The sequence below is a fragment of the Emys orbicularis genome, chromosome 1 (genome assembly GCF_028017835.1).
Source record: "Emys orbicularis isolate rEmyOrb1 chromosome 1, rEmyOrb1.hap1, whole genome shotgun sequence".
NCBI lineage: Eukaryota > Metazoa > Chordata > Testudines > Emydidae > Emys > Emys orbicularis.
The window spans coordinates 242,032,230-242,053,582 of NC_088683.1; the positions used below are offsets into that span (position 1 = coordinate 242,032,230).

The window sequence follows — 21,353 nt, forward strand, 5'->3', positions numbered from 1 at the left end:
GTCCGGGGCTCCCTCCCTGGGCCGGGGGGCCATGCTGGAAAGTTAACCGTTGCACAGCTGCCACCGGGGCGGGCCGAGCTCCTGGCCCATCTGGTGGCCATCCCGGGTCGGGATCATACCATATGTCCCCATCCCAGTCTCCGAGGTCATATCGGAGTGGCGCCTTTGTCCCCAATCCCAGGGGTCCTGCTGCTCTCCCGCCCGGCCGGGTCCTCTGCTCTAACACCAATCCCCGCAAACATTCCACCTGGACCTCCAACTCCTTAGATTGTTCCCTCTCTTCCTCGGCCTGGTCAGCTCTCTCCGTAGCCTGGACGGCGGAGATTGCTAGCTGCTGACAACTTGCCCCTGTCGCTTGTGCCTGTGCCTTCCACATATCCCTTTCTGCCCTTACTCGCTTCAACTCCTGCTTCACTTGCATAGTCTCAGAATTATAGTCAGCTTTAGCAGTTTGCCAAGCACAAGTTTGCCACAACAACCATGCCACCGCCCAATCCTTAGTCTTTGAATCTGGATGATAAAGCTCACAATATTTCTGGTATGTATCTTCTACGTCTACCATGGTGTCCCCTGATGAAACCGCCCCTGGGACCCATGGTCAGCACCCTTGGAGTGTGCCCAGAGGAGGAGGAGAGGAATTTTTGCCACTTTCCCCTCCATTGTGGATTTGGGGGGGCTCTTTCTCTTTCTAAACAGCGGCATCGTGCCCAAAATCAGGAAGCGGGAGCAGGCTCCGCACGCACTCTCTACTCCTTGTCACCCCTTTCCTCTGGTGTACCTGGAAGGGGGAGCAGGCGCCACACGCGCTCTCTACTCCGTGTCACCCCTTTCCACTAGTGTACCTGGAAGGGGGAGCAGGCGCCGCATGTACTCTCTACTCCTTGTCACCCCTTTCCACTAGTGTACCCTATCGGTGGTTCCCCAGCATCTCCACCACTAATGTTATCTATGTTCCCCTAAAAACCAACCCAGGGTCAATGTATTAGTTTTATTACATTGCCGCTGTTAGGTCAGATAGAAAAGAGATGGAGCTTATTAATACATGCACACATTCACGGCATTCATACCCTCATGCACCCACACACTTACACAGGCGGAGAGTTACCGGAGACAGCATGGAGACCGAGAAGCCAAAGCGTGGTAGATCTGGTGTGTCCGCCTGCGGTCACGAATCCAGGCTGCTGAGCAGGTCAAGGAGCAGCAGCTGCTTGTGTGCATGGCTGCTTCCTTTTTCTGGAACTGGGCAGCTCCTGTCACGTATACTGAGTTTTCCTTCTGTGTCCATCACCAGGAAGCATTCCCAGACCAGTTCCTTTCATGCATACCAGTTCTTCTTCTCTTTACAGCACTTCGTGATTGTCTTCTCAGGGCAGATTATATCAGACACACCTGGCTCCTGTCTCTGGGCTCCTTTCTCCTTGCAGTTCCTCTCCACCCAATCCCACATACACTCCCTTGTTCACACTCTCTCTGAGTGTGTGATGGGATATTACACAGCTTGGAAGTTCATACAAGTGGTAACTTGAAAAGGTTACAGAGCTTGCAAAGGTTACAAAACTTAAAAAGCTGTGCTAACAATAACTGAAGTTACAAAAGCAGCAAAGAGTCCTGTGGCACCTTATAGACTAACAGACGTATTGGAGCATGAGCTTTCGTGGGTGAATACCCACTTCTTCGGATGCTCATGCTCCAATACGTCTGTTAGTCTATAAGGTGCCACAGGACTCTTTGCTGCTTTTACAGATCCAGACTAACACGGCTACCCCTTTGAAGTTACAAAGTCTGCAAAAAGGTTGCAGAACTTAATGATACAAGTTACAGATCTTACAATCGCATTTGAGCGGAGGCTTTACATAACAGTCTTGGCCTTCACAACATCCTCTGGCTAGGAGTTCCACAGGTTGACTGTGAGTTGTGTACTCAAATGTTTTCCCCCACCCACCCTGCGTCTAGATAGTGAGATCCCCAAGCACAATAGAACAAGCGCATTTGTACATTGAGGGTGAAGGAGGTGGGATTTGGAGACACCATGTTGGAAGTAGGACACAGAGATTCCATGTGGTTTCCTTGAGTGCTCTAATATGGAGAGGTTTGGTAACAAGGGAGGGAGGAGTAAGGCCCAGACCAGTGGATCCATCACTAAGTTGCCTGATCAGCCCTTGTCTTACATGAAAATGAGCTTAAGAGCAATGGGGGCTACTGAAGCTGCAAAAATTTGCTGCAGCAGCGGCCATGGAGTGGCTACATGGCCTGAGAGAAGGGTCTTTTCTCCCCAGCACTTGTAGAGCATCATGTTTCACAGCCCAGGTACTTGTGCTACATATTGATTTTCAAGATTTGGCCAAGAAACTTTTAAAATATTGTTTGGACGCATTTTTAAGCTTTGATGAGTTACTCTGCCGACTTCATACATACCTTGTTGGTCCTGGCTTTGATTGAAATGCTCATGTGTAATTGCACATTCTATCTCCACTTTCCACCTTGCCGCTGTTTTTGGAAATAATTGGTTTTTCATCACAAATCATGCAGGGATCAGCTTACTGTGATTCAGTGTGACGAAGTATTTTGGAAATTTAAAATCTACTGGATGGGAGGAAGGTGACAACAATACTTCTTTCCCCCTGTCTCCTGTGGTAGCAGTTTTTGAAATGCTGGTTACAGACCACTTGTGCTGCACTGCATGGCTCTCAAGACACATATATGAATCATAAATGACATTTTAAAGACTTTGGTGAGGTTGGATTATTGGCTTTATACAGTTTGAATAGAATTTTAGTGTGCCACAAATAGTTTAAAGTCGAACCAAAATTATTTGATAGAAAAGACTGCACAAAACAAGCCTCAAATCAAATAATATTCTGAGTAAGAAGGAAAGGGAAACATTTTATTTTTTGCTTTTACTGTCTGCTGAACTTTGTCATTTTAGACTTGATAAATAAAAATCCCCTTTGCACAAGCTATTTTCCATTTTCCATACTTTTATTAATCCCACATCTTTTCTGACAGCTGGATGGGGGCCTCTGGTGACATGCAGCTTTATATAACTAAGGCCTTCATACAGGCATTGCATCTGGGAAGTGGCTCATCCTTGAGGTCCAAAAATCTCAGGCATTTGAATTGTGTCTGTACCTGTTTCAGCTGTATTCCCTCCTTCAGCCATCTGTGTCCTAAGAGGAAGTGGGGTTTTCATGAGATTTCTTGAGTGTTTTTAGTAAATCATTTTCTCCTCTGGCCATTCTCTTATTCACTCTGTTACTAAATTAACGTAATGGGTTTGGTGGCTATGTACCTCTGTGAGTCCTCTGCTGTATTCTTACCCAGGGTATGTAAACACAAACTTTGAAAAAGCAGAGATAATTAAAAAGAAAAGAGCAGATTTTTTTTTTTTTACTGCTAGTATTAGAGACTTAAGTTTTTTATCGCTATTGTGACAGACCCAGACCAGTGGGGTACAGGAGTCTGGTAGAGGGCAAATATACTGGTCACTGGATGAGTAGTTTTCTGTTCCCTGAGTGACCAGAGCAGGGGCTGCACTAGAGTAATCAGGAACCTGCTAGAACCAGTTAAGGCAGGCAGGCTAATTAGGACACCTGGAGTCAATTAAGAAGAAGCTGCTAGAATCAATTAAGGCAGGCTAATCAGGGCACCTAGGTTTTAAAAGGAGCTCACTTCAGTTTGTGGTGTGAGTGTGAGAAGCTGGGAGCAAGAGGCTGAGAGTGAGAGGGTGTGCTGCTGGAGGACTGAGGCGCACAAGCGTTATCAGACACCAGGAGGAAGGTCCTGTGGTGAGAATAAGGAAGGTGTTTGGAGGAGGCCATGGGGAAGTAGCTCAGGGAGTTGTAGCTGTCATGCAACAGTTACAGGAGGCACTATAGACAGCTACAATCCACAGGGCCCTGGGCTGGAACCCGGAGTAGAGGGCGGGCCCGGGTTCCCCCCAAACCTCCCAATTGACCTGGACTGTGGGTTCTTCCAGAGGGGAAGGTCTCTGGGCTGTTCCCCAACCCACATGGTGAATCTCTGAGGCAGGAAAATCCGCCAATAAGTGCAGGACCCACCAAGATAGAGGAGGAACTTTGTCACACTATATATAATGGATAGTGATAGTGCAAGTGTTTCCTCTCGGTCCGGCCAATGGTCCTCAGAGCTTTTTTAGAAATAGTTCTGTGGGTGGAGAGTCATTCAGTCTTAATGCCATTCAAGCCTTGCCCTCTCTGCTAAGACAGCCTGATTGAGTCAATGGGAGCTGAGGATGCTCAGCAGCTCAGAGGATGAAAACATGGTATATAGATACCTCTCCTAATGAGCCCAACTAATTTCACATGTACCATCCAAGGATAATAACTCTTGGTCATTATTAAGCTGGCTGGATTTGAACTGGTAACAGCGTATTGTTCATCACCAATCTCCATTGCCTTCCAGATCCCAGCAAGAAAAGAAATAATATATTTAATTTCAGGATCTGTATTAGGCACTACAAATAACTCAAGGAGTGAGTTAATTTTAATATGGTTTTACTAAATGGAAAATGACCATATACAAGAGGTTAGGTATTGTTTTTATTATTATTGGCCCAGCTTGTACCCTGGTAAAGTTACCATCTTTGAAATGCAAAAAAACAAAAACAAAAAAACCTGGCATTCCCTCCCCACAAGGCAAGCCTGTGGCAACCCCAATCACAAGGCAACTCTGCAACGCCCCCCCTTCAACGCTCCGCGGGGGGGGGGGATATTCGGCAGCGCGGCTCGGCGGTGGGGGTGTTTGGCGGCGCAGTGCTCGGCGGGAGGTGTGTGTGGCGGCGGGGGGGGGTTCAGCAGCACGGCGCTCTGCGGGGGGGGTTCGGCAGCGCTCGGTGGGGGGGTTCGGCGGCGCTCGGCGGGGGGCTGTGGGGTTCGGCGGCGCTCTGTGGGGGGCAGTGTTCAGCTGCGCGGCGCTCCACGGGGGGCTGAGGGGGTTCAGTGGGGGGGGTTCGGCGGCACGGCGCTCTGCAGTGGGGGGAGTGTTCGGCAGCGGTCCACGGGGGGCTGGGAGGTTTGGCGGCGCGGCGCTCCGTGGGGGGGGTGGTGTCGCGGTGCTCAGGGTGTGTGTTATGGCGGCGCTATGGAGGGCGGCACACTCTTTTTTTTGCTTGGGGTGGCAAAAAAGTTAGAGCCGGCCCTGAGAATGGCAAAGCAAAAAAAAAAAAAAAAAACCTGCGGCACAGCCGGAGCCAGGGTGCAGGGGGACTCCCTGCGCTGCAGGTGTGCCCCGGCTAGCAGGGGGGGAGAGAGAGAGAAGGGGGGCGGCCAGGGCTTCAGCGGGGCGCTGCCACTCGGCCCCGCCACCTGCTGGGAGGGCTCTGCGCTGCTCCGGTTGGCTGGGAGGGAAGGACGCGGGCTGCCCTGCCGGGCTTGCTGCCGGGCGCTCCCGTCCTCTGTGCCGCCGCCCCCTACAGGGCGGCTGGAGCGGAACACCACCCAAAAAAAAAAAAAAAAAAAAAAAGCGGCCGTGCTGCCCTAGGATTGGGCGGAATGCTGCCTCCTACAAGCTGCCACCCCAAGCACCAGCTTGCTCGGCTAGTGCCTGGAGCCGGCCCTGGCCATTCTGGCCACCTCATTGTTGGTTGTGTGTTTTTTGTTTTCGTTTTTTTGGCTTGGGGCGGCCAAAAAGCCAGAGCCGGCCCTGAACATAGCACAGTAGTGAACACAAGAATACTTTAACTCCTGCATACCATTCTTTGGGGGGACAAAAATCTAAAAATCTGATAGCACTGTCAGTGTTTAATAATGGTCTTTTAGATTCTTGACTAAGCAACAGTGATGTATTACAAGGTTAAAACATAAATCACTTAAGAAGTTCAGTCATTTTAATAGATCGTGCCTGCTTTAGCTATATAAACTGATTCTACCCTAGGCATGCATTGCAGTTGTGCATGTGGTCTTTCATTAAAAACCCCAGCATGTTACCCACATTGTGCAGCCGTCCCCAGGTTTTGATAGAGGACACAGCTATCTGGCTGTACTGCAGTTTGATCTTAGGGCACTGTGCCCTGTAGCCAATTAAACACACTGGGAATTGAAGGGGCATGATGAAAGTGGGAGAAGGCATCAGGGTTTTGACCTGTAAAACAATACAATGGTTAGGGTCAGAAAATCTGAACTTCCCGCACCAATGAGGTTAAATATAGCTATACTCACGTGCCTCTCTGAGGCTTTTGCTTAAGCAAGAGGGGGTGGGGAAGAAAGCCTTCAGGATCTTAGAAATGACATTGAGAGGACATTTAATGTGTTATTCTAACTAGAACTGGGCAAAAAACTGATTTTTTTGTTTCACTGGTAGTTCCAAAAAAAATTGGTTTGGGTTGAACAAAACATTTCATTCAACCTGAAATTAAACATTTTGCTTTGGGTACTTTTAATAAAACCAAAGGAAATTAAGGGCTAGAGTCAGAAAACATAGCTGGAGGAGGAGGTGATGGTAGTGGTGGGTCGGTCTTAACATCTCCTGTTGAAGTTGTTCTACTTTGTATGAAATAATTAAATATTCATTGAGCCAGAGAGATTGTGACTATGACTGTATAGCCTTATGATTAGGACATTTACCTGGAGGGGTGTGTGGAGGGAAACCTGGGTTTGTAGAGAAACAATGACTTAACATGATGCTAGTGAGGCAGCGGTTGGAGATAGCCCCTTATGGATGATTTGTAAAACCAACTTCCTGATTATAATTGGAAATATTTTTTATTTCGCTGCAAATTTAGACCACACCAAACCAAACAAATCTTTCGTTAATAACCCCAAACCTTTTGGCAACAAAATGGGGGGAAAATGGGTTTCCATCTAAAAAACAAAACAAAATAGTTTTTCAATGAAAAGTCAAAAATTTCCATGGAAAACAGATTCTTTTTGTGACAAAATTGTTTAGTCAAAAACCACATTTTCTGTTAAAAACAGTTTAAACAGAAAATTGTCACCCAGATCTAATCCTGATCAGTTGTGGGTCACTGGAGATTCCAAAGCATTTTCATAAGAGTAACAGTTGTTCATTCTGGTGTTTTGACTCATTTGATTCTGTCTACCTTACTTTCCCTTGTAGTTTCAATTGTGTAAATTATTCTTTCTTTCCACTACTATGTAGTATAGCTGACGCAGAATTCCCTCTAGAGAGGATTTCTGTTCACTGGTGGGAGAAATAATTGCTGTGTATGTGTAACCCACACACCTCCTGAGTGTGGTGTTTTGTTCCCTCTAGTGGCACCAAGACCACTTAGAGATTAATGAGTCTGCTCTACAGCCTTAGTTAAGAGACCTCTTGCTTTTGGCTCATGCAGTAGAGGTTCATGCACTAGGCTCCAGAGGTCCCAGGTTTGATCCCAATGAGCAGCATCTGTCAGCATTGCAGATGCTCTGTAAAGCATTTTGAGATCCTTCTGGTTGAAGGATCTCAAAATTTGTTCAATTTTCTTGCACAATTTTATAAAAGATGCTACAGAGAGAACATAGAGACAGTGGAAAGTGCACAGAAGAGCAACTAGGGCGGTGAAAGGTTTACACTGAAATTGATAGGCTCGGAGGCTAAATTCAGGGAGTTAAATATATATTGTACTACCTGGATTATAAGGGATACAATTATGATACATGAGCACATATGAGGAGGAAGAGGAATTTCATTAGCAAAAGTAAGACAAGAAATAATGGAATTAATTGTAGTAATTGGGTTTTCAGGACCTATGTCAAATGTTTTATTAATGTTTAATTCAAGTCCTTTTAATTAAGATTATTTTTACCTCATTACCATTTGATCAGAGAAAACCAATCCAATGTGTTTTCATTACCTTTATTCAAGACCATAAACAACTACTAGGCAACTAACGTATTATATTTCTCTAAAGTTCTAAACACTATGAAATTTAGATTGAGGTTACAATGTAAATCAAGTTAGTAAATCAAGGAGTTAACAATAATACAAATTAAAATTGGTTAACTAAAAAGAAAACAATTTGAGACCAATAATTGTTCAGACAATTGCATGAGCACAGTCAGTAATCAAATTATAAAGTTAACATAATGACTGAATGGTGTACTTAGTCTTTTTGTCTCTGTGGAGTTGACTTAGCTGCTTATACTTTCCCTTGTGGAAATAATGTGTTACGGTTAGATTCCTTTTCATACCCAGAGTGACATCGAGTGATCTGCTTTGAACCTAGATTAATTGATGCCCAGTGGTAACTTGTACTATGGACTTGTATGCATCCGCTATAACTGGTCACATACACACACACACACAAGCTACACCTAAAATGGCTAGGACAAGTCTTTCCTGGCAGGCATCCCTGCAGAGGTACTCATATCCTCTCAAAGAGACCAAAAAAAAAAAAAAAAGTTAGGGCAAGTCTACATTACAATTTTACATTGGTGCAACTGTTTAAAATGTCAAAATATGTGTGAAGAATAAGGTGACATTTTGAGTACAGACTGTATTTCCAGAGATGTGCAGACATTAGCAAATCTAAACTATAACTGCACTACTTTGACTAACTGTCACTTTTATTCCAGTGCAGTAACACTTAAAGTAGTTTTTATTCATTATTAAAAAGTCCTAGTCCACTCCTAGAGCCAGCTGATACCTTTATAATGGTTGAGCTACTTTATCTATTATGTTACAGCTCAGGCAATTGACTGATGTTCTGACACTTTATATGATCTGCTTTATTACTATCTCACAGCTATATACATGGTGGAACAGCTTGTTTAGCATAAATAGTGAACGCATATTTCAAGGGACCATTTCAAGTGGCCACTTCACCTTGAATGGTCCCTTGAAATATGTGTTAACTGCTTATGTTCCATCTTGTATTTAGCTGTAAAACTGTCAGTACATTTCCTAGACCTGAAGAGGAGCTCTGTGTACCTCAAAAGCTTGTCTCTTTCACCAACAGAAGTTGGTCCAATAAAAGATATTACCTCACCCACCTTGTCTCTCAAAGTTATACTGTCATTTTGTTTTTGTTGCTACTTGACTTTTTCTTTTGGACAAATATAGAAACAATTAAAGAAAATGAACTGGAGAGTTAATATTATCCTTCTTTACTTCCTGCAGCTGGGATGCAAGTACGGCCCTTTGCTCTCAGTTTTTATTTCTTTTCTTAAATTTCCCTGGAATTTATCGGTGTTTGTTAAATTATTTTTTAAGGGTGAAAAATCAGTAAAAAACAAAAATGAAGGGCAGCTGGCGTGGGGGCAGGGGTGTCTGGAACTCCTGGGGGACAGGGGTGTGGGGGAGAGGGCAGGTAAGGTTACCCACCATGTGACAGTCAAGAAAGCCTTCTGCTTCCTGCAGCAGTCAGATGGTCGTGGCTGCTGGGGCCTGGCTCCCTACCCTTCTTGCTCCTCCACTGGGCAGAGGAAGCAGACAGGAGCCATGCTGAAGGGCCAGCATCAGGAAGGGAGCAGAAGGCTGCACCCCGTGAGTACTGATAGCCCTGTCAGAGAGAACCCCCTTCTCTCCCTGGGCCTGGGATCAGGAGAGTGTTCTGTCTGGCAAGGGGGCCCAATACTCATGGGGTGTAGTGTTCCACTCCATGCGGGCCCGTCGCTGCAGTGGTCAGGTGGTCTTGGGTGCCGGGACCTGGTTCCCTTCCTGTCTGTCTTCAAGAAATTCCCAGGACCTGCAAAAGCAAAAATTCAGGTGAAAACTGTAAAATCCAAATACTAGCTTTTCCAATAGCTGGAGATTTTTTCTGAGAGAAATTGGTAAACACCGAAAACAAAGGGACTTGGCTATTAGAGTAACCGTTGCTTCTGAAAGTACCTGATTGTCCACATTGCCGGCATCCAGGCACTGCTAACAGTTGGACTTATAGATCTGCATGACATGGACTTATAGATCTGCATGATATGAGAATGCTTGCTAGAGGCCTATTCTTCCACCTCAAGGCTGACTAGTCAAGTGTACAGAACATTAAAAGCCAGGTATTACATGGGAAATTAAGAAAAAACAGAATTCTGAGAAACTATTACCATTCAGTCAGCACATACTCTTTTGTGCATAACAAAACACAGAAAATCTTTCTAGGCATTACCCTTGGCTCTATGAAGCGCAGAGAGATTAAATGAAAGTTCTGCAGTAATTACAGAAGCAGAGTTGTCATGGAAGTGATGTTGAAACCCCAATCTGGGGGAGTATTTTCAGTGACGTACCTACTAATTTCCTTGACAGTAGCATTCTTCATTCAGACAGAATTTTAAAAAATGAAGTGAAACATGACTAATCAGCAACTACTAAGTAAGAAGGTTGACTTTGAGGAATTTGAAGACCAGAACTTCCAACATCTGAGTCACAGAACAGGCACATGGGTTCTTAACATAAATGTTTTGACATAGATTCTATCATTTTTATGTTTGCATTACATATGACGTTTGTAATGGGCTCCATTTAAACCGTTGTTCGAACCAGTTATCTTCCAATGTTAAAGGTTTTATGACTTCTGTAGTGCAACTTTTAATTAGCTTGTCACCATGCTAACCATCACACTTTTGCCTGATTATCCACCTGTTGTATCTTGTCATAATCCTAGACTGTGATCTGGGGCAACATAATGCAACTATTATCAGGGCCCAATAGGTGCTGCAGTAGTATAAATAATAAAGAAAGAAATGATAATAGGAGGAATGAGACTGGGGCATTCTGTGGCTTGATATTTCAGCATTTCCAGGGAAAATGATACCTACTGTAAATTGTTTGCAGCACAGAGTCTGATGACATGTATGTTTATCTAAGATATTTTCCATAAAGCAGTCATTGAATCTAGTGAAATAGTCACCAGAACTACAACAAGCAATCTGCTTTCAAGTGATAAGGCTTTCCTGTGCCTACTTACTGTGTTGCTGTCTACTGCATAATTTAGCAAACTGGCAATGCATGTGATATCTGTGCTATGACATTTTTCTTCTGATTATTTTCCTGTCTCTCTCTTTTCTATGCAGATGTTCTTATTCACCCCATGGAGCCTATGCCCAAAGCAAACTTGCCCTTGTATTGTTTACCTATCGACTACAGCATCTCGTGACAGCAGATGGGAGCCATGTGACTGCTAATGTAGTAGACCCTGGAGTAGTGAACACCGAGCTCTATAAAAATGTCTGTTGGGCTACAAAAGCGGTGAAGTGGATGACAGCCTGGCTGTTTTTCAAGGTACTTGATTATTTTAATGATTTTGGTGTCATGTTTTTGCATTGCTAGAGCTACAATCCGTGCAGGACTACAGAGACTTTCAAGATTATCATTATGTGGTTTTTTTTTTATTATGGTAGTTTCAGTGCTGATAAAGTGCACAGACCAGATAAAGTCAGTCTCTGACCCAGAGAACTTATTTAGATGATGGAGAAAGGACAAGACACAGAGTGAGATCAAGAGGAAAGCATCACCATCTCTTTATTTGTAGTTGCACGTATGGATACTCCTGGGGGAATTCTGCACCAAAAATTTTAAAATTCTGCACACAATATTTTAAAATTCTGCATATTTTATTTGTCAAAATAACACAATATAATCACTCCAGTTTCAATTATTTTGATAATTTAACAGGCATGTCAACAAGTATGTCAACAATACATACAACAACAAAAAAGATTCCCCCGGGAGTAGGGAGTTAAATAAACCCCTAAGACAACCCAGTTCCAGTTGGCGTTTGCTGGAGGGAGCTGCATGGGGCCCCCAAAGCACAGACATCTGCACCTCTCTTCCCCCAGAGCCCAGCCGTGGGGCACCCCCTCTGGCCCACACACGTACACCTCCAGAGCTTTCAATCCCCCCAGCTTCTTTACTATCCCACCGTGGGGCATGGTGTGGTGCGGCCCTGCCCATCTCTCACCCTTTGCCAGAGCTGGGTCTCCAAGGCCCTCTCCAGTCCCCAGGAGAATGAGGATCAAGCCAGGCAGCCGTAGTATGCAGCCTCTATCCCTGGTTGCTTCACTCACTGCGAGCTGGGCTCTGAAGAGTCCAGCAGCCCCAAGTGGTGGCCAGCAGCTCTGCAGCCCCAATTCTGCAGGGAAAACATGGAATTCTGCACAAATTCTGCATTGTGCAATGGTGCAGAATTCCCCCAGGAGTAATATGGATTATTTGTACACACTAATTATAATTACACCCAAAGACAAAAATAGATTAGTGTAAACTTTTGGAATCACTTGCTAACACGGAGGCCCAAATATGCAAAATGCTCTCATAAAGCACCTTCCACATTCTGAGAACAAGAGGCAAGCTCTAATGCCAGTGTGTGTTTTACTTGCTTATGTGATGTGTCCATCACACTGGATGGCACTATGCAACAACCATATGTTATGTACAGGAGAGTGGAAGGAGGAGAGAGGCAGGGCAAATGAAAAATAGTGGTGAAAAGTGGTCCAATCGCCAAATGATGTGGCTCTGTTTTGAATGCATGCTTCCAGTTCCAGGCTGTATTCTAGGCATGCTCTATGTTGGAAAAGTTGCAGCTGTGTGACTAAATTGATTTAAAATCGATCTAGTTACACTGGTGCAAACCCCTAATGAAGATGCATTTAAAGCAGTTCAAACGTCACTTAAATCCTGTCTTTATTAGGGGTTTGCACTGGTGTAACTACATCAATTTTAAATTGGTTTAATTACACTGGTACAAATTTTCTAATATAAACAAAAGAGCTGTGAAGAGAGAATTTTCTGCTTGTGACTCATTCCACGGCTTTGCAGGTAGGATTGGGTTAAGTGAACTAAACCTGATTCCAATGGAAAAGTTTGTTTTCCAAATTAAAATGCACCACTTTAGATGATCTAGGAACAGATCATCAGTCCCACAAAATAAAATAATTTAAAACTTTGATATGGAAATAGTGTTAGTTTTAATGTTTAATAAAGAGCCTGGAGTCTGAAGGAACTGCTGTAAAAACAGAATATAAACAAATAAAACCATGTTTTAGAAACACTTTATAGTGTTTTTTAAGTATAATGTTTATTTTTTCACTTGCATACTGCTAGCAAAAATTGTAAGGAGAACACTCTCTTATGGAACGCAACACACCATTCTAAAAGAATGAGAATCTCATTTTGCTACATTTCATGTCTTGTCTGCCATTTCTTTTCAAAGTGCCAGACTCTAGTTTTGTTGTTTGTTTCCTTCCTACCTCACTTGCTAACATAAATTTTCTTTAGGGCGTTTAAGTACAGCTCAGCATTCCATGCACAGCCTCAGCAAAAATTCTCTTTCTCAGAAAGGAAATAAAATATCTTATTGTTTGCAGCACTCAGTGCCGCTCAGCTTTATTGTTGTGTCAAGGGACTCATTTGGGTACTATACTGATGATATTTAGAAACTAAACAGGATGTCACTGAACACACATAAAGTGAGTTTGAATTTGTCGCAGAAGGGAATTGAGTACTTACAGCTGTAATAGTAATGCCACCTACAGTCCCTCATCCCCTCTTATTTCTTATATGAGATGCCAGTCTAAAAAAAAGCTGTTCCACATTGTATTTAGCAGTGCACTCTGAGTTAGTTTCCCAGACCTTAAGAAGAGTTCTGTGTAAGCTCAAAAGCTTCTCTCTTTCACCAACAGAAGTTGGTCCAATAAAAGATATTACCTCACCCCCCTTGTCCCTCTAATATCCTGAGACCAACACAGCTACAACTATACTACGTACATTGGGGGGGGAGGGAAGCAAAGCTGTCTTGTATCAATGGATGAAGGAGAGATAGTGAGTTGCTTTGAAGTGCCGTACTCAGAGTCTGAAATGAGAATCCAGCAATTGAGGGGTTGTTTTTTGAGTCAGAATGTACTTTGTTTGTTTGTAGCAATGCTGCACTTTTCCTCTAAAGCAGTGGGGGCGGAGGGAAGACAGAATAATAAAAGCTGTCTCTATGAATTTTGTGTCTCCCCCTGCCCCCATTAGCTGTCTGTACTGTACCTTATTTTACCTTCTCCTTTTTATTGCTTAATTTTTGACAACATGCTTTCTTATTTGGGGCCCAATTCTGCCACTCTTTCCCACATTGAATTGCTGCTTATTCCACATATGGTCCAATTCACTGCAGTGTAACTGTATGTACACCCATGCAGAGAGCCAAGACAAGGCCAACATACCACTTAAGCCTTTAAAATAAATGATATGTGATAGTCTTCTGCTTAGGGGTGAATTTTCCCCTAGAAAAGTACATGAGTAATGATGGCAGAACTGGCTCCCTTAGTTACACCTAATGAGAGTGGATATTATTTATTGCTTTGTGGGTTTTTTCTTCCCTCCCTCAGAATTTCATTTCTGAGTTGGTAAGTGTGAGTCTGATTTTTAGGGTTACATGGCAACAACACATTGAACATGGGGAGGTTTGTTATTAATATCGGGGTGTGCCTTTCATCCTAAAGGATCTCAAAGCACTTTGTAAACATATACAGGAATTCCTTCACCCTCTGTAACCTGACACTGATGGATATACACCTGGCCCAAATAGCTCCCAGACAGGAACTATGGAATGGTTTTGTCACCTCTTACATTCTCTCATTTTGTTTGTCGCCATTTTGTTTGATTCCATTTAAGGGCCCAGAAGGTCAAATAGAAAACATCCAGCTTATTGTGTTACTATCCTCACTAGCATTAAATCCATTTCCTTTACATCTATGAGCACAAACTTCTGAAAAGACAAATATCTCCTGTGAGGTGCCAGACACACTCAGCTCATCACCTCCCAGGAGATCCTCAGCACTTTGCAACTACAGTCCCTGACCTGCCTAAAAGAGGTATTTATGTGCCTCATTTTAACTCTTAAACAGCCAAGTTTAAAAATATGCCACAGCACGTTCATTTAATTTTCTTTAAGTATTGACAACTTAAGCTGCTTACAGCATATGAAATGTTTTCTTCTGATTACTGAATAAAGCTCAGAAAAAACCTCCCTAACATTATTAAAAATCACTCTCCAGCATACTGCAGTGATGCGCCCCAGTGTAAAAGCATGGATCAGTGAGTATTACCAGCTCTTTAATCTTATAAAAAATGCTAGACTAATGCCCACTCCCAAGTAGTGACTGAGGGGCTGATCTTGAGAAGTGCTGATTGTCTGCAGCTCTTATATTTTCTGTCAAGGATGCCAGTCCCCACTGTAAAATTTCTTCTTTAAATACCCTATCTCCGTTACAGTTTATAGATTTTTTTTTTTCCATGCAGGAGGTTTCAATACATGGTCATTACCCCTGTCACTCTGTGAGAGAAACCAAGTATTCCTTCTTTAAAATGTAAATTGATTTTCACCCTTATGACTTGCTAGTAGACAAAGGCTGATAGAACTCTCTCTAGAGTTCAATCAGATGTTATCCCTTAGGAATCCTTAATGGATAATGGACTTCAGTTTAAAGGAATACCACCCCAAACTGTAAAAGATAAGAAATTAATAGGACAATAATTGACTAGTTAACAGGACACTCATCAAACCCACAACTGAAATATAGTCAGTTCTGTGGTCAAACACAAGAACTTAAGGGAAGGATACTGGCTGAAACTCAAGCAGAGAAGGTGATGCATTTTGTCCTCTCCAGAACTGCCTCTTCCCCTTTAGAATTTGAAAGTTCTTTCTAAATCCAAATTCCCTAGTCTAATAGAATAAAAACTCCTTACAGAAAGAAATACTCCACCACTGGATGGAATCACTGAGGAGTCTCCATAATATCCACTTTCAAAAACTTTTCCACTGCATGGGACTTCATTGTGCTATGGTGGAAGAAAGGAACTAATTTCATTGCTTTCTGCACAGCTGCAAGATTCCCCAAACTCTTTATAGTGCATTTGGTTGGACACAGATTCTTTGCCACTAGAACTCTAGCTGTCTTCACTAATGCTTTATCTGTCTCAGACCATCTGTATATTCCAAGGTATCCTGTAAGGATGCAATTGAGGAAGAGGTTGTCCCTCTGTTGATTGTCATTCATAGATTTTGTCCCATATAAATAAGAATTACTGACTATTAAATCCAAGCAAAGAAGAGGCTGAACATAAGCATTCAGGACCTGTATCGATTTGGGATGTTGAGTGGAGTGTAGTCAGGCATAGGGACTGTAGCAGTCAGTCAGAGTGAACTACCCCATTTCTTCCAACACTTGAAATAAACTTAATCTTAGGGGTTTGTTTGTTTTCTGTTTTCTTCATTTGTTTGCGTTTCTAGATTATTGTAAAGAAATCTTACAAATGCTCAAGTGATGCTGGAAAACGAAATCCAAAAAATCTGGATTTATCTTTCATGCCAGCAGAATTTTTGCACAGGACTTAGTATCACATTTGCTATTCAGAATGAGGCACTTTTTCCTTTTGGCACTCTGAATGTAGCAAATGCATTTCAGCTTCCAGCTTGAGGTGTTAGAAGACAAGCACATCACCACATATTAACAGCAGCTGTACAGAATTAGAATAATTAAATTCTACAGCTGAAAGTAACAATACATCAGCATCAAAACCCACTCTCTATGAGTGTCTGTCCCTACAAGATCATGACTCGTTTTACCCTGAAATATGGCCTAAGGAAACCCAGGATAAATCTACATTTTTTGTGCAATGTAAAATGGCTTCTGGTTAAAAGTTTTGCAAGGATAAATGGATGAAAGTTATAAACAAGTGAGGAGTGTATTGACAAAGCTCTAGTCTTTTATAAAAGAAGATATCTATTGTTAACTTCTGTGTGGTAAAGGATAAACTATCAAATTCATTTGATTTTCATCCATGCAAGTTTTTCAACATACCTGAAAAGATACAATTCCCGTAGAAATCAATGAAGAAATGCTCTTTGTAGTGCCCTAGTGGATGGGCAATAGATAAATAGTTGACAGGACATGGCATAAAGAACATTTAAAACATTACAGCAGGTGCCAAAGATTATTATCTCTTTGAAGAGAAGACACATGAAGTTCTTCTGATGGTGAAAACATTTTCATATTCAGAATTATAGATGTTAAAGATGGGGAAAACTTACTAGATCATTTAGTCCACCCTCCTGCCAATGCAGGATTATTTTCAATCATACATTTTCTAGTGAGTCTTCAGTCTAGTTCCAATCAGTGGGGCTTCTGCCAGAGTTGATGATGAAAGTGGAACTACAGCTAATAGAACAAGATAATTTGGAATAGATCAAATATAGTTTCAACTCAGCAACGGGACTCAAAACGATCATTTAATGAAACTTCTGGGTCATAAGCATTTAGAAGAGACTACCCTAACCTTTCCTTTGTTTCTCTGAAGAAGGATTGTGTAGAAATGCTGTATTGGAAATTCCAATTCAAATACAGCGTTTTAGCAACATGGATAAAAGAACAGGGCTTGGGGTCAATCTGGATAAGATCTAGTCACAAACAAGGCTCTATGGAACAGAGTTTTAAAAACAAATAAGGAATATCCATAGCTATTACTAAATCTAAATGAGTGTCTATATAGCAAGTTAATTATATTTTTCCCTGAGGAATGCATCTCATCATGATTTCTCCTTCTGGTAGCAAGTGGTTCAAAAAATGAAGTATTCGCTTCTAACCCAGAGGTGGGCAAACAATGGCCCGCGGGACCGTCCTGCCCACCCCTGAGCTCCTGGCCAGGGAGGCTAGCTCCCAGCCCCTCCCCCACTGTCCTCCCTCCCCCGCAGCCTCAGCTCGCTCTGCCACCGGCTCTCTGGCCCACCGCTCCTGCCAGGCAGCGTGGCGGCATGGCTGGCTCCGACCGCTCTGAGCAGCATGGTAAGGGGGCAGGGGAGGGGGGGTTGGATAAGGGGCAGAAGGTCCCGGGGGACAGACAGGGGATGGGGAGCAGGGGTGGTGGATAGGGGGTGTGGTCCCGGGGAGCAGTTAGGGGTAGGGGTGTGGATAGGGGTCAGGGCAGTCACGGACAGGGAGCAGGGGGGTTGGATAGGCATGGGAATCCCGGTGGGGGGGGAGGGGGCTGTTGGAGGCGGGGCTGTGGATAGGGGTCGGGTCGGTCAGGGGACAGGGAGCAGAGGGGGTTGCATGGGGGTGGGGTCCCGCGGGGTGGGGATCCCGGGAGGGGGCGGTCAGGGGACAAGGACCAGGGGGGGTTGGATGGGTCGGTGGTTCTGAGGGGGGCAGTCAGGGAGCGAGAAGTGGGAGGGGGCGGATGGGAGCAGTGACCAGGCTGTTTGGGGAGGCACAGCCTTCCCTACCTGGCTCTCCATACAGTTTCGCAACGCCGATGTGGCCCTCGGGCCAAAAAGTTTGCCCACTCCTCTTCTAACCACCTCTTTGTGTGTGTCTGTACACAGAGTGCCCTTCTCTGGGTCACTCTGTGAAATAGTCAGAGGATTTCCAGTTGCTATTGTGTTACTTCCTCTCTCCATTCTCCAGATAGCAAGTGTTATCTTTTCTGTATTATGTCTGGTCTCCACTAGGTAGCCCCCAAAACAAAATGCAAGGCTATCCCTGACTCCAAGCCTCCTCCAGGATAGTGCTTCTGGTCCACTACCAGGACAGCTTAATTTTTAGAGCTCTGTGACATTATTCTTCAACAATTAACAATTCAATAGGTGTTGTGGCAACAATACTATAATTATATGTTCTCATAGATGTGTGTGTCTAATGCTTTGCAATGCAATGTGCTCTACCATCTTTTTTCAGGCAAGTTTCATTTCATTAAGACATTATTAGAATGCTGTCCCAGTGGCCTAGTAGCAGTATTCATATGTTTATTTTTATTTAAAATGTTATAAAAAGACACCTAGGACCTTGCATATGTGCCCTAACATCTTCAGTTAATTATACAATGCAATAAAATCCCAGCAACATTAAAATAATCATTCCAACAGGAACTCAACATCATTCTGATGGGATACTACATATGCAGTACTACATACTCCAAAGCAGGAGTTTCCAAGTTTCCTAGTCTAACTAAGGCAGGGAAGCTGCAGATAATGCTGGCCTCCAGCTCCGGGGTAATAGAAGGTGTTTTACATTTTAATCCACTGGCCACAGGGCAGAGAGTGTTGCTACTAGGCCAGAGAGTGGTTGCTACTAAGCTCTCCCATTAGGACAGCTGCCAGGACACCACCTGTGGAGAGGGAGAGCGAGTCACCCAGTATTCCCTCTAATTGAAACATCCAGCATCAGAGGAGAGAGAGAGAGAATCAGCGAGCCTTCACTCCACCCCATCAGGAGGCACAACTGTGAGGTAGGGGGAAAAGCCATTGGCCTCTCGCTAAGAAATCCTGTCATGCTACCCTGAGTGGAGGAGCAGTTATAGGACAACATCATCAAAAGTAGGGAAGATGCAGAGGAATAGTTTGGATGGGGTGTGTGCAGATAGAAACTCCATGAAGGTGTGGTGCGATATACAGGTTTGCTGAGACAAGGTAGGTGAGGTAATATCTTTTATTGGGCCAACTTCTGTTGGTGAGAGAGACAAGCCTGTCAGCTTACATAGAGCTACAGGTTTGCTAGCATTCGTTTGGGCACGACTTGCATAACTCACTACATTGCCACTTACAAATAGTGCAGCCATGCCAAATTGATGCTGATAAAACTTATTCCATCCGCTTGTGCCGCTTATTTGACAGAAAAAATATTTTGGAATGTTTTGGAGAGTTATTGGCACTGTTTCCCATCTCCCGCCCCCAATCTCTGTGCCTGTAAAGCTAGGTGCCTTAGTTACCATGAGTCCAAGTGTACAGGGCTCAAAGCATGACAGAAAAAACTCTATATGTAATCTAAAACAGCGTTTCCATAGATAGACAAAACAGAATCTTTATCTCGGGCCTTCAAGGAGGAGCAGCAATTGCTGGGTCCCACTGGAAAGTGGAGAAATCCCCTTTTCCAGTGGTTCCAAGTTTCCATGTCTGGTCCTACAGCGCTGGACATTAATACTATCACTTTTGTTTTAATAGAAATATTGGTACAGGACTGAATCTAGTCCATTCTGGGCATGAGGCAGGTGTAATTCAGGGTGGGGTGGGGGTAACTTCCTCACTTGCAGAGGAAGGAGTAAACATTTAAATCTAGATAATACTTAGTCCTGCCATGAGTGCAGGAGACTGGACTAGATGACCTCTCGAGGTCCCTTCCAGTTCTATGGTTCTATGGGCTAGTCTACACTTACCCGGTAGTTCGACGGCTGCGGATCGAAGTTCCGAGTTCGATTTATCGCGTCTGGTGTGGACGCGATAAATCGAACCAGGAAGTGATCCCCGTCGACTGCGGTACTCCAGCTCGGCGAGAGGAGTACCGCGAAGTCGACGGGGGAGCCTGCCTGCCGCGTGTGGACCGCGGTAAATTCGAAGTAAGGTATGTCGAATTCAGCTACGTTATTCACGTAGCTGAATTTGCGTACCTTACTTCGACTTGGGGGGTAAGTGTAGACCAGGCCTATGATTTCCAGGCCAAATTGTTGTTGTTTGTTTTTTAAATAGTGGCTTTTTGAAGCTCTGTTGGAGCTTGAAATGTCAGATTCAGCTACCCTTGGTCTTAATTTGTAGGTTGCTGCAGGTGAGGCAATCAAAGGTGAATATAAATAAATTGATCACAAGACTCGCAATTTATTGCATGGATATTTCCTCCACCTGTGTGGTGGGTGGCTGGGTGGGGTGGGTATGTACACTCCCTGTATGGATTCGGAATACTAAATGTATAAAAAGGAGGAGCTATTACATTGGTCACCCTTGAAAACTTATGCATATACTATTCAGTGAATACTTATATATAACAAATACACTTGTAAAAATTAGGATCAGTTTGCACGTGATATGTGAACAGAAAAAAAGGCTAAATTCACCAGAGGTTATTTGACCAGCTTTCCCTGGAGTAAATATAATAGAAATTACTTGCACAGAAGATTTATTGCTAGCCCCAAGAAAAAGCATTTACATTGTGAGCATGTGAAAACAAAAAGGGCTACTAAAGAATTGAAAGATCAAATAGGTGGCTGAGTTAAATATATTGTAAGACATGACAAATAATAAGCCACATTCTGTTCTCAGTTAAACTCACTGAAGCTCATGGCGTTTCACTGGTGTAATTGAGTACAAAAGCTGGCCCAATATCTCTAGCTGTGTGTTCCAAGAGTACCATAATCCTGGGCATCCATAGTTACAAGTAGTCAATACACATATTGGCAGGTGAGTGTTAGCTTGTCAGTTTATACAGGCGAGTCTCATCTTACGCTGGGGTTACGTTCCGCTGTCAGCGCGTAAAGCGAAAATCGCGTATAGTCAAAATTACATTGAGTGTAATGGCGGGCAGAATCGCCCGCACTACAGGTACAGTATTTAAATTGTTATATTTCTTTTTTTTTTTTTTTTGCCGACCGCGCAAAGCTGAATTCGCGCATGTTAAATGTGCGTAAGATGAGACTCGCCTGTATGCATTATTATA

The 21,353-nt window shown here is 43.6% G+C and overlaps 1 protein-coding gene across 1 annotated transcript in view; it reads left to right on the top strand.

The window, feature by feature from the left end:
* Positions 1–21,353, top strand: part of DHRSX (dehydrogenase/reductase X-linked) — a 194,602-nt gene that overhangs the window by 142,919 nt on the left and 30,330 nt on the right. Inside the window, exon 6 of the mRNA XM_065421112.1 lies at positions 10,965–11,172. Within this exon, the coding sequence (XP_065277184.1) occupies positions 10,965–11,172 (208 nt within the window). The remainder of the gene's footprint in view (positions 1–10,964; positions 11,173–21,353) is intronic.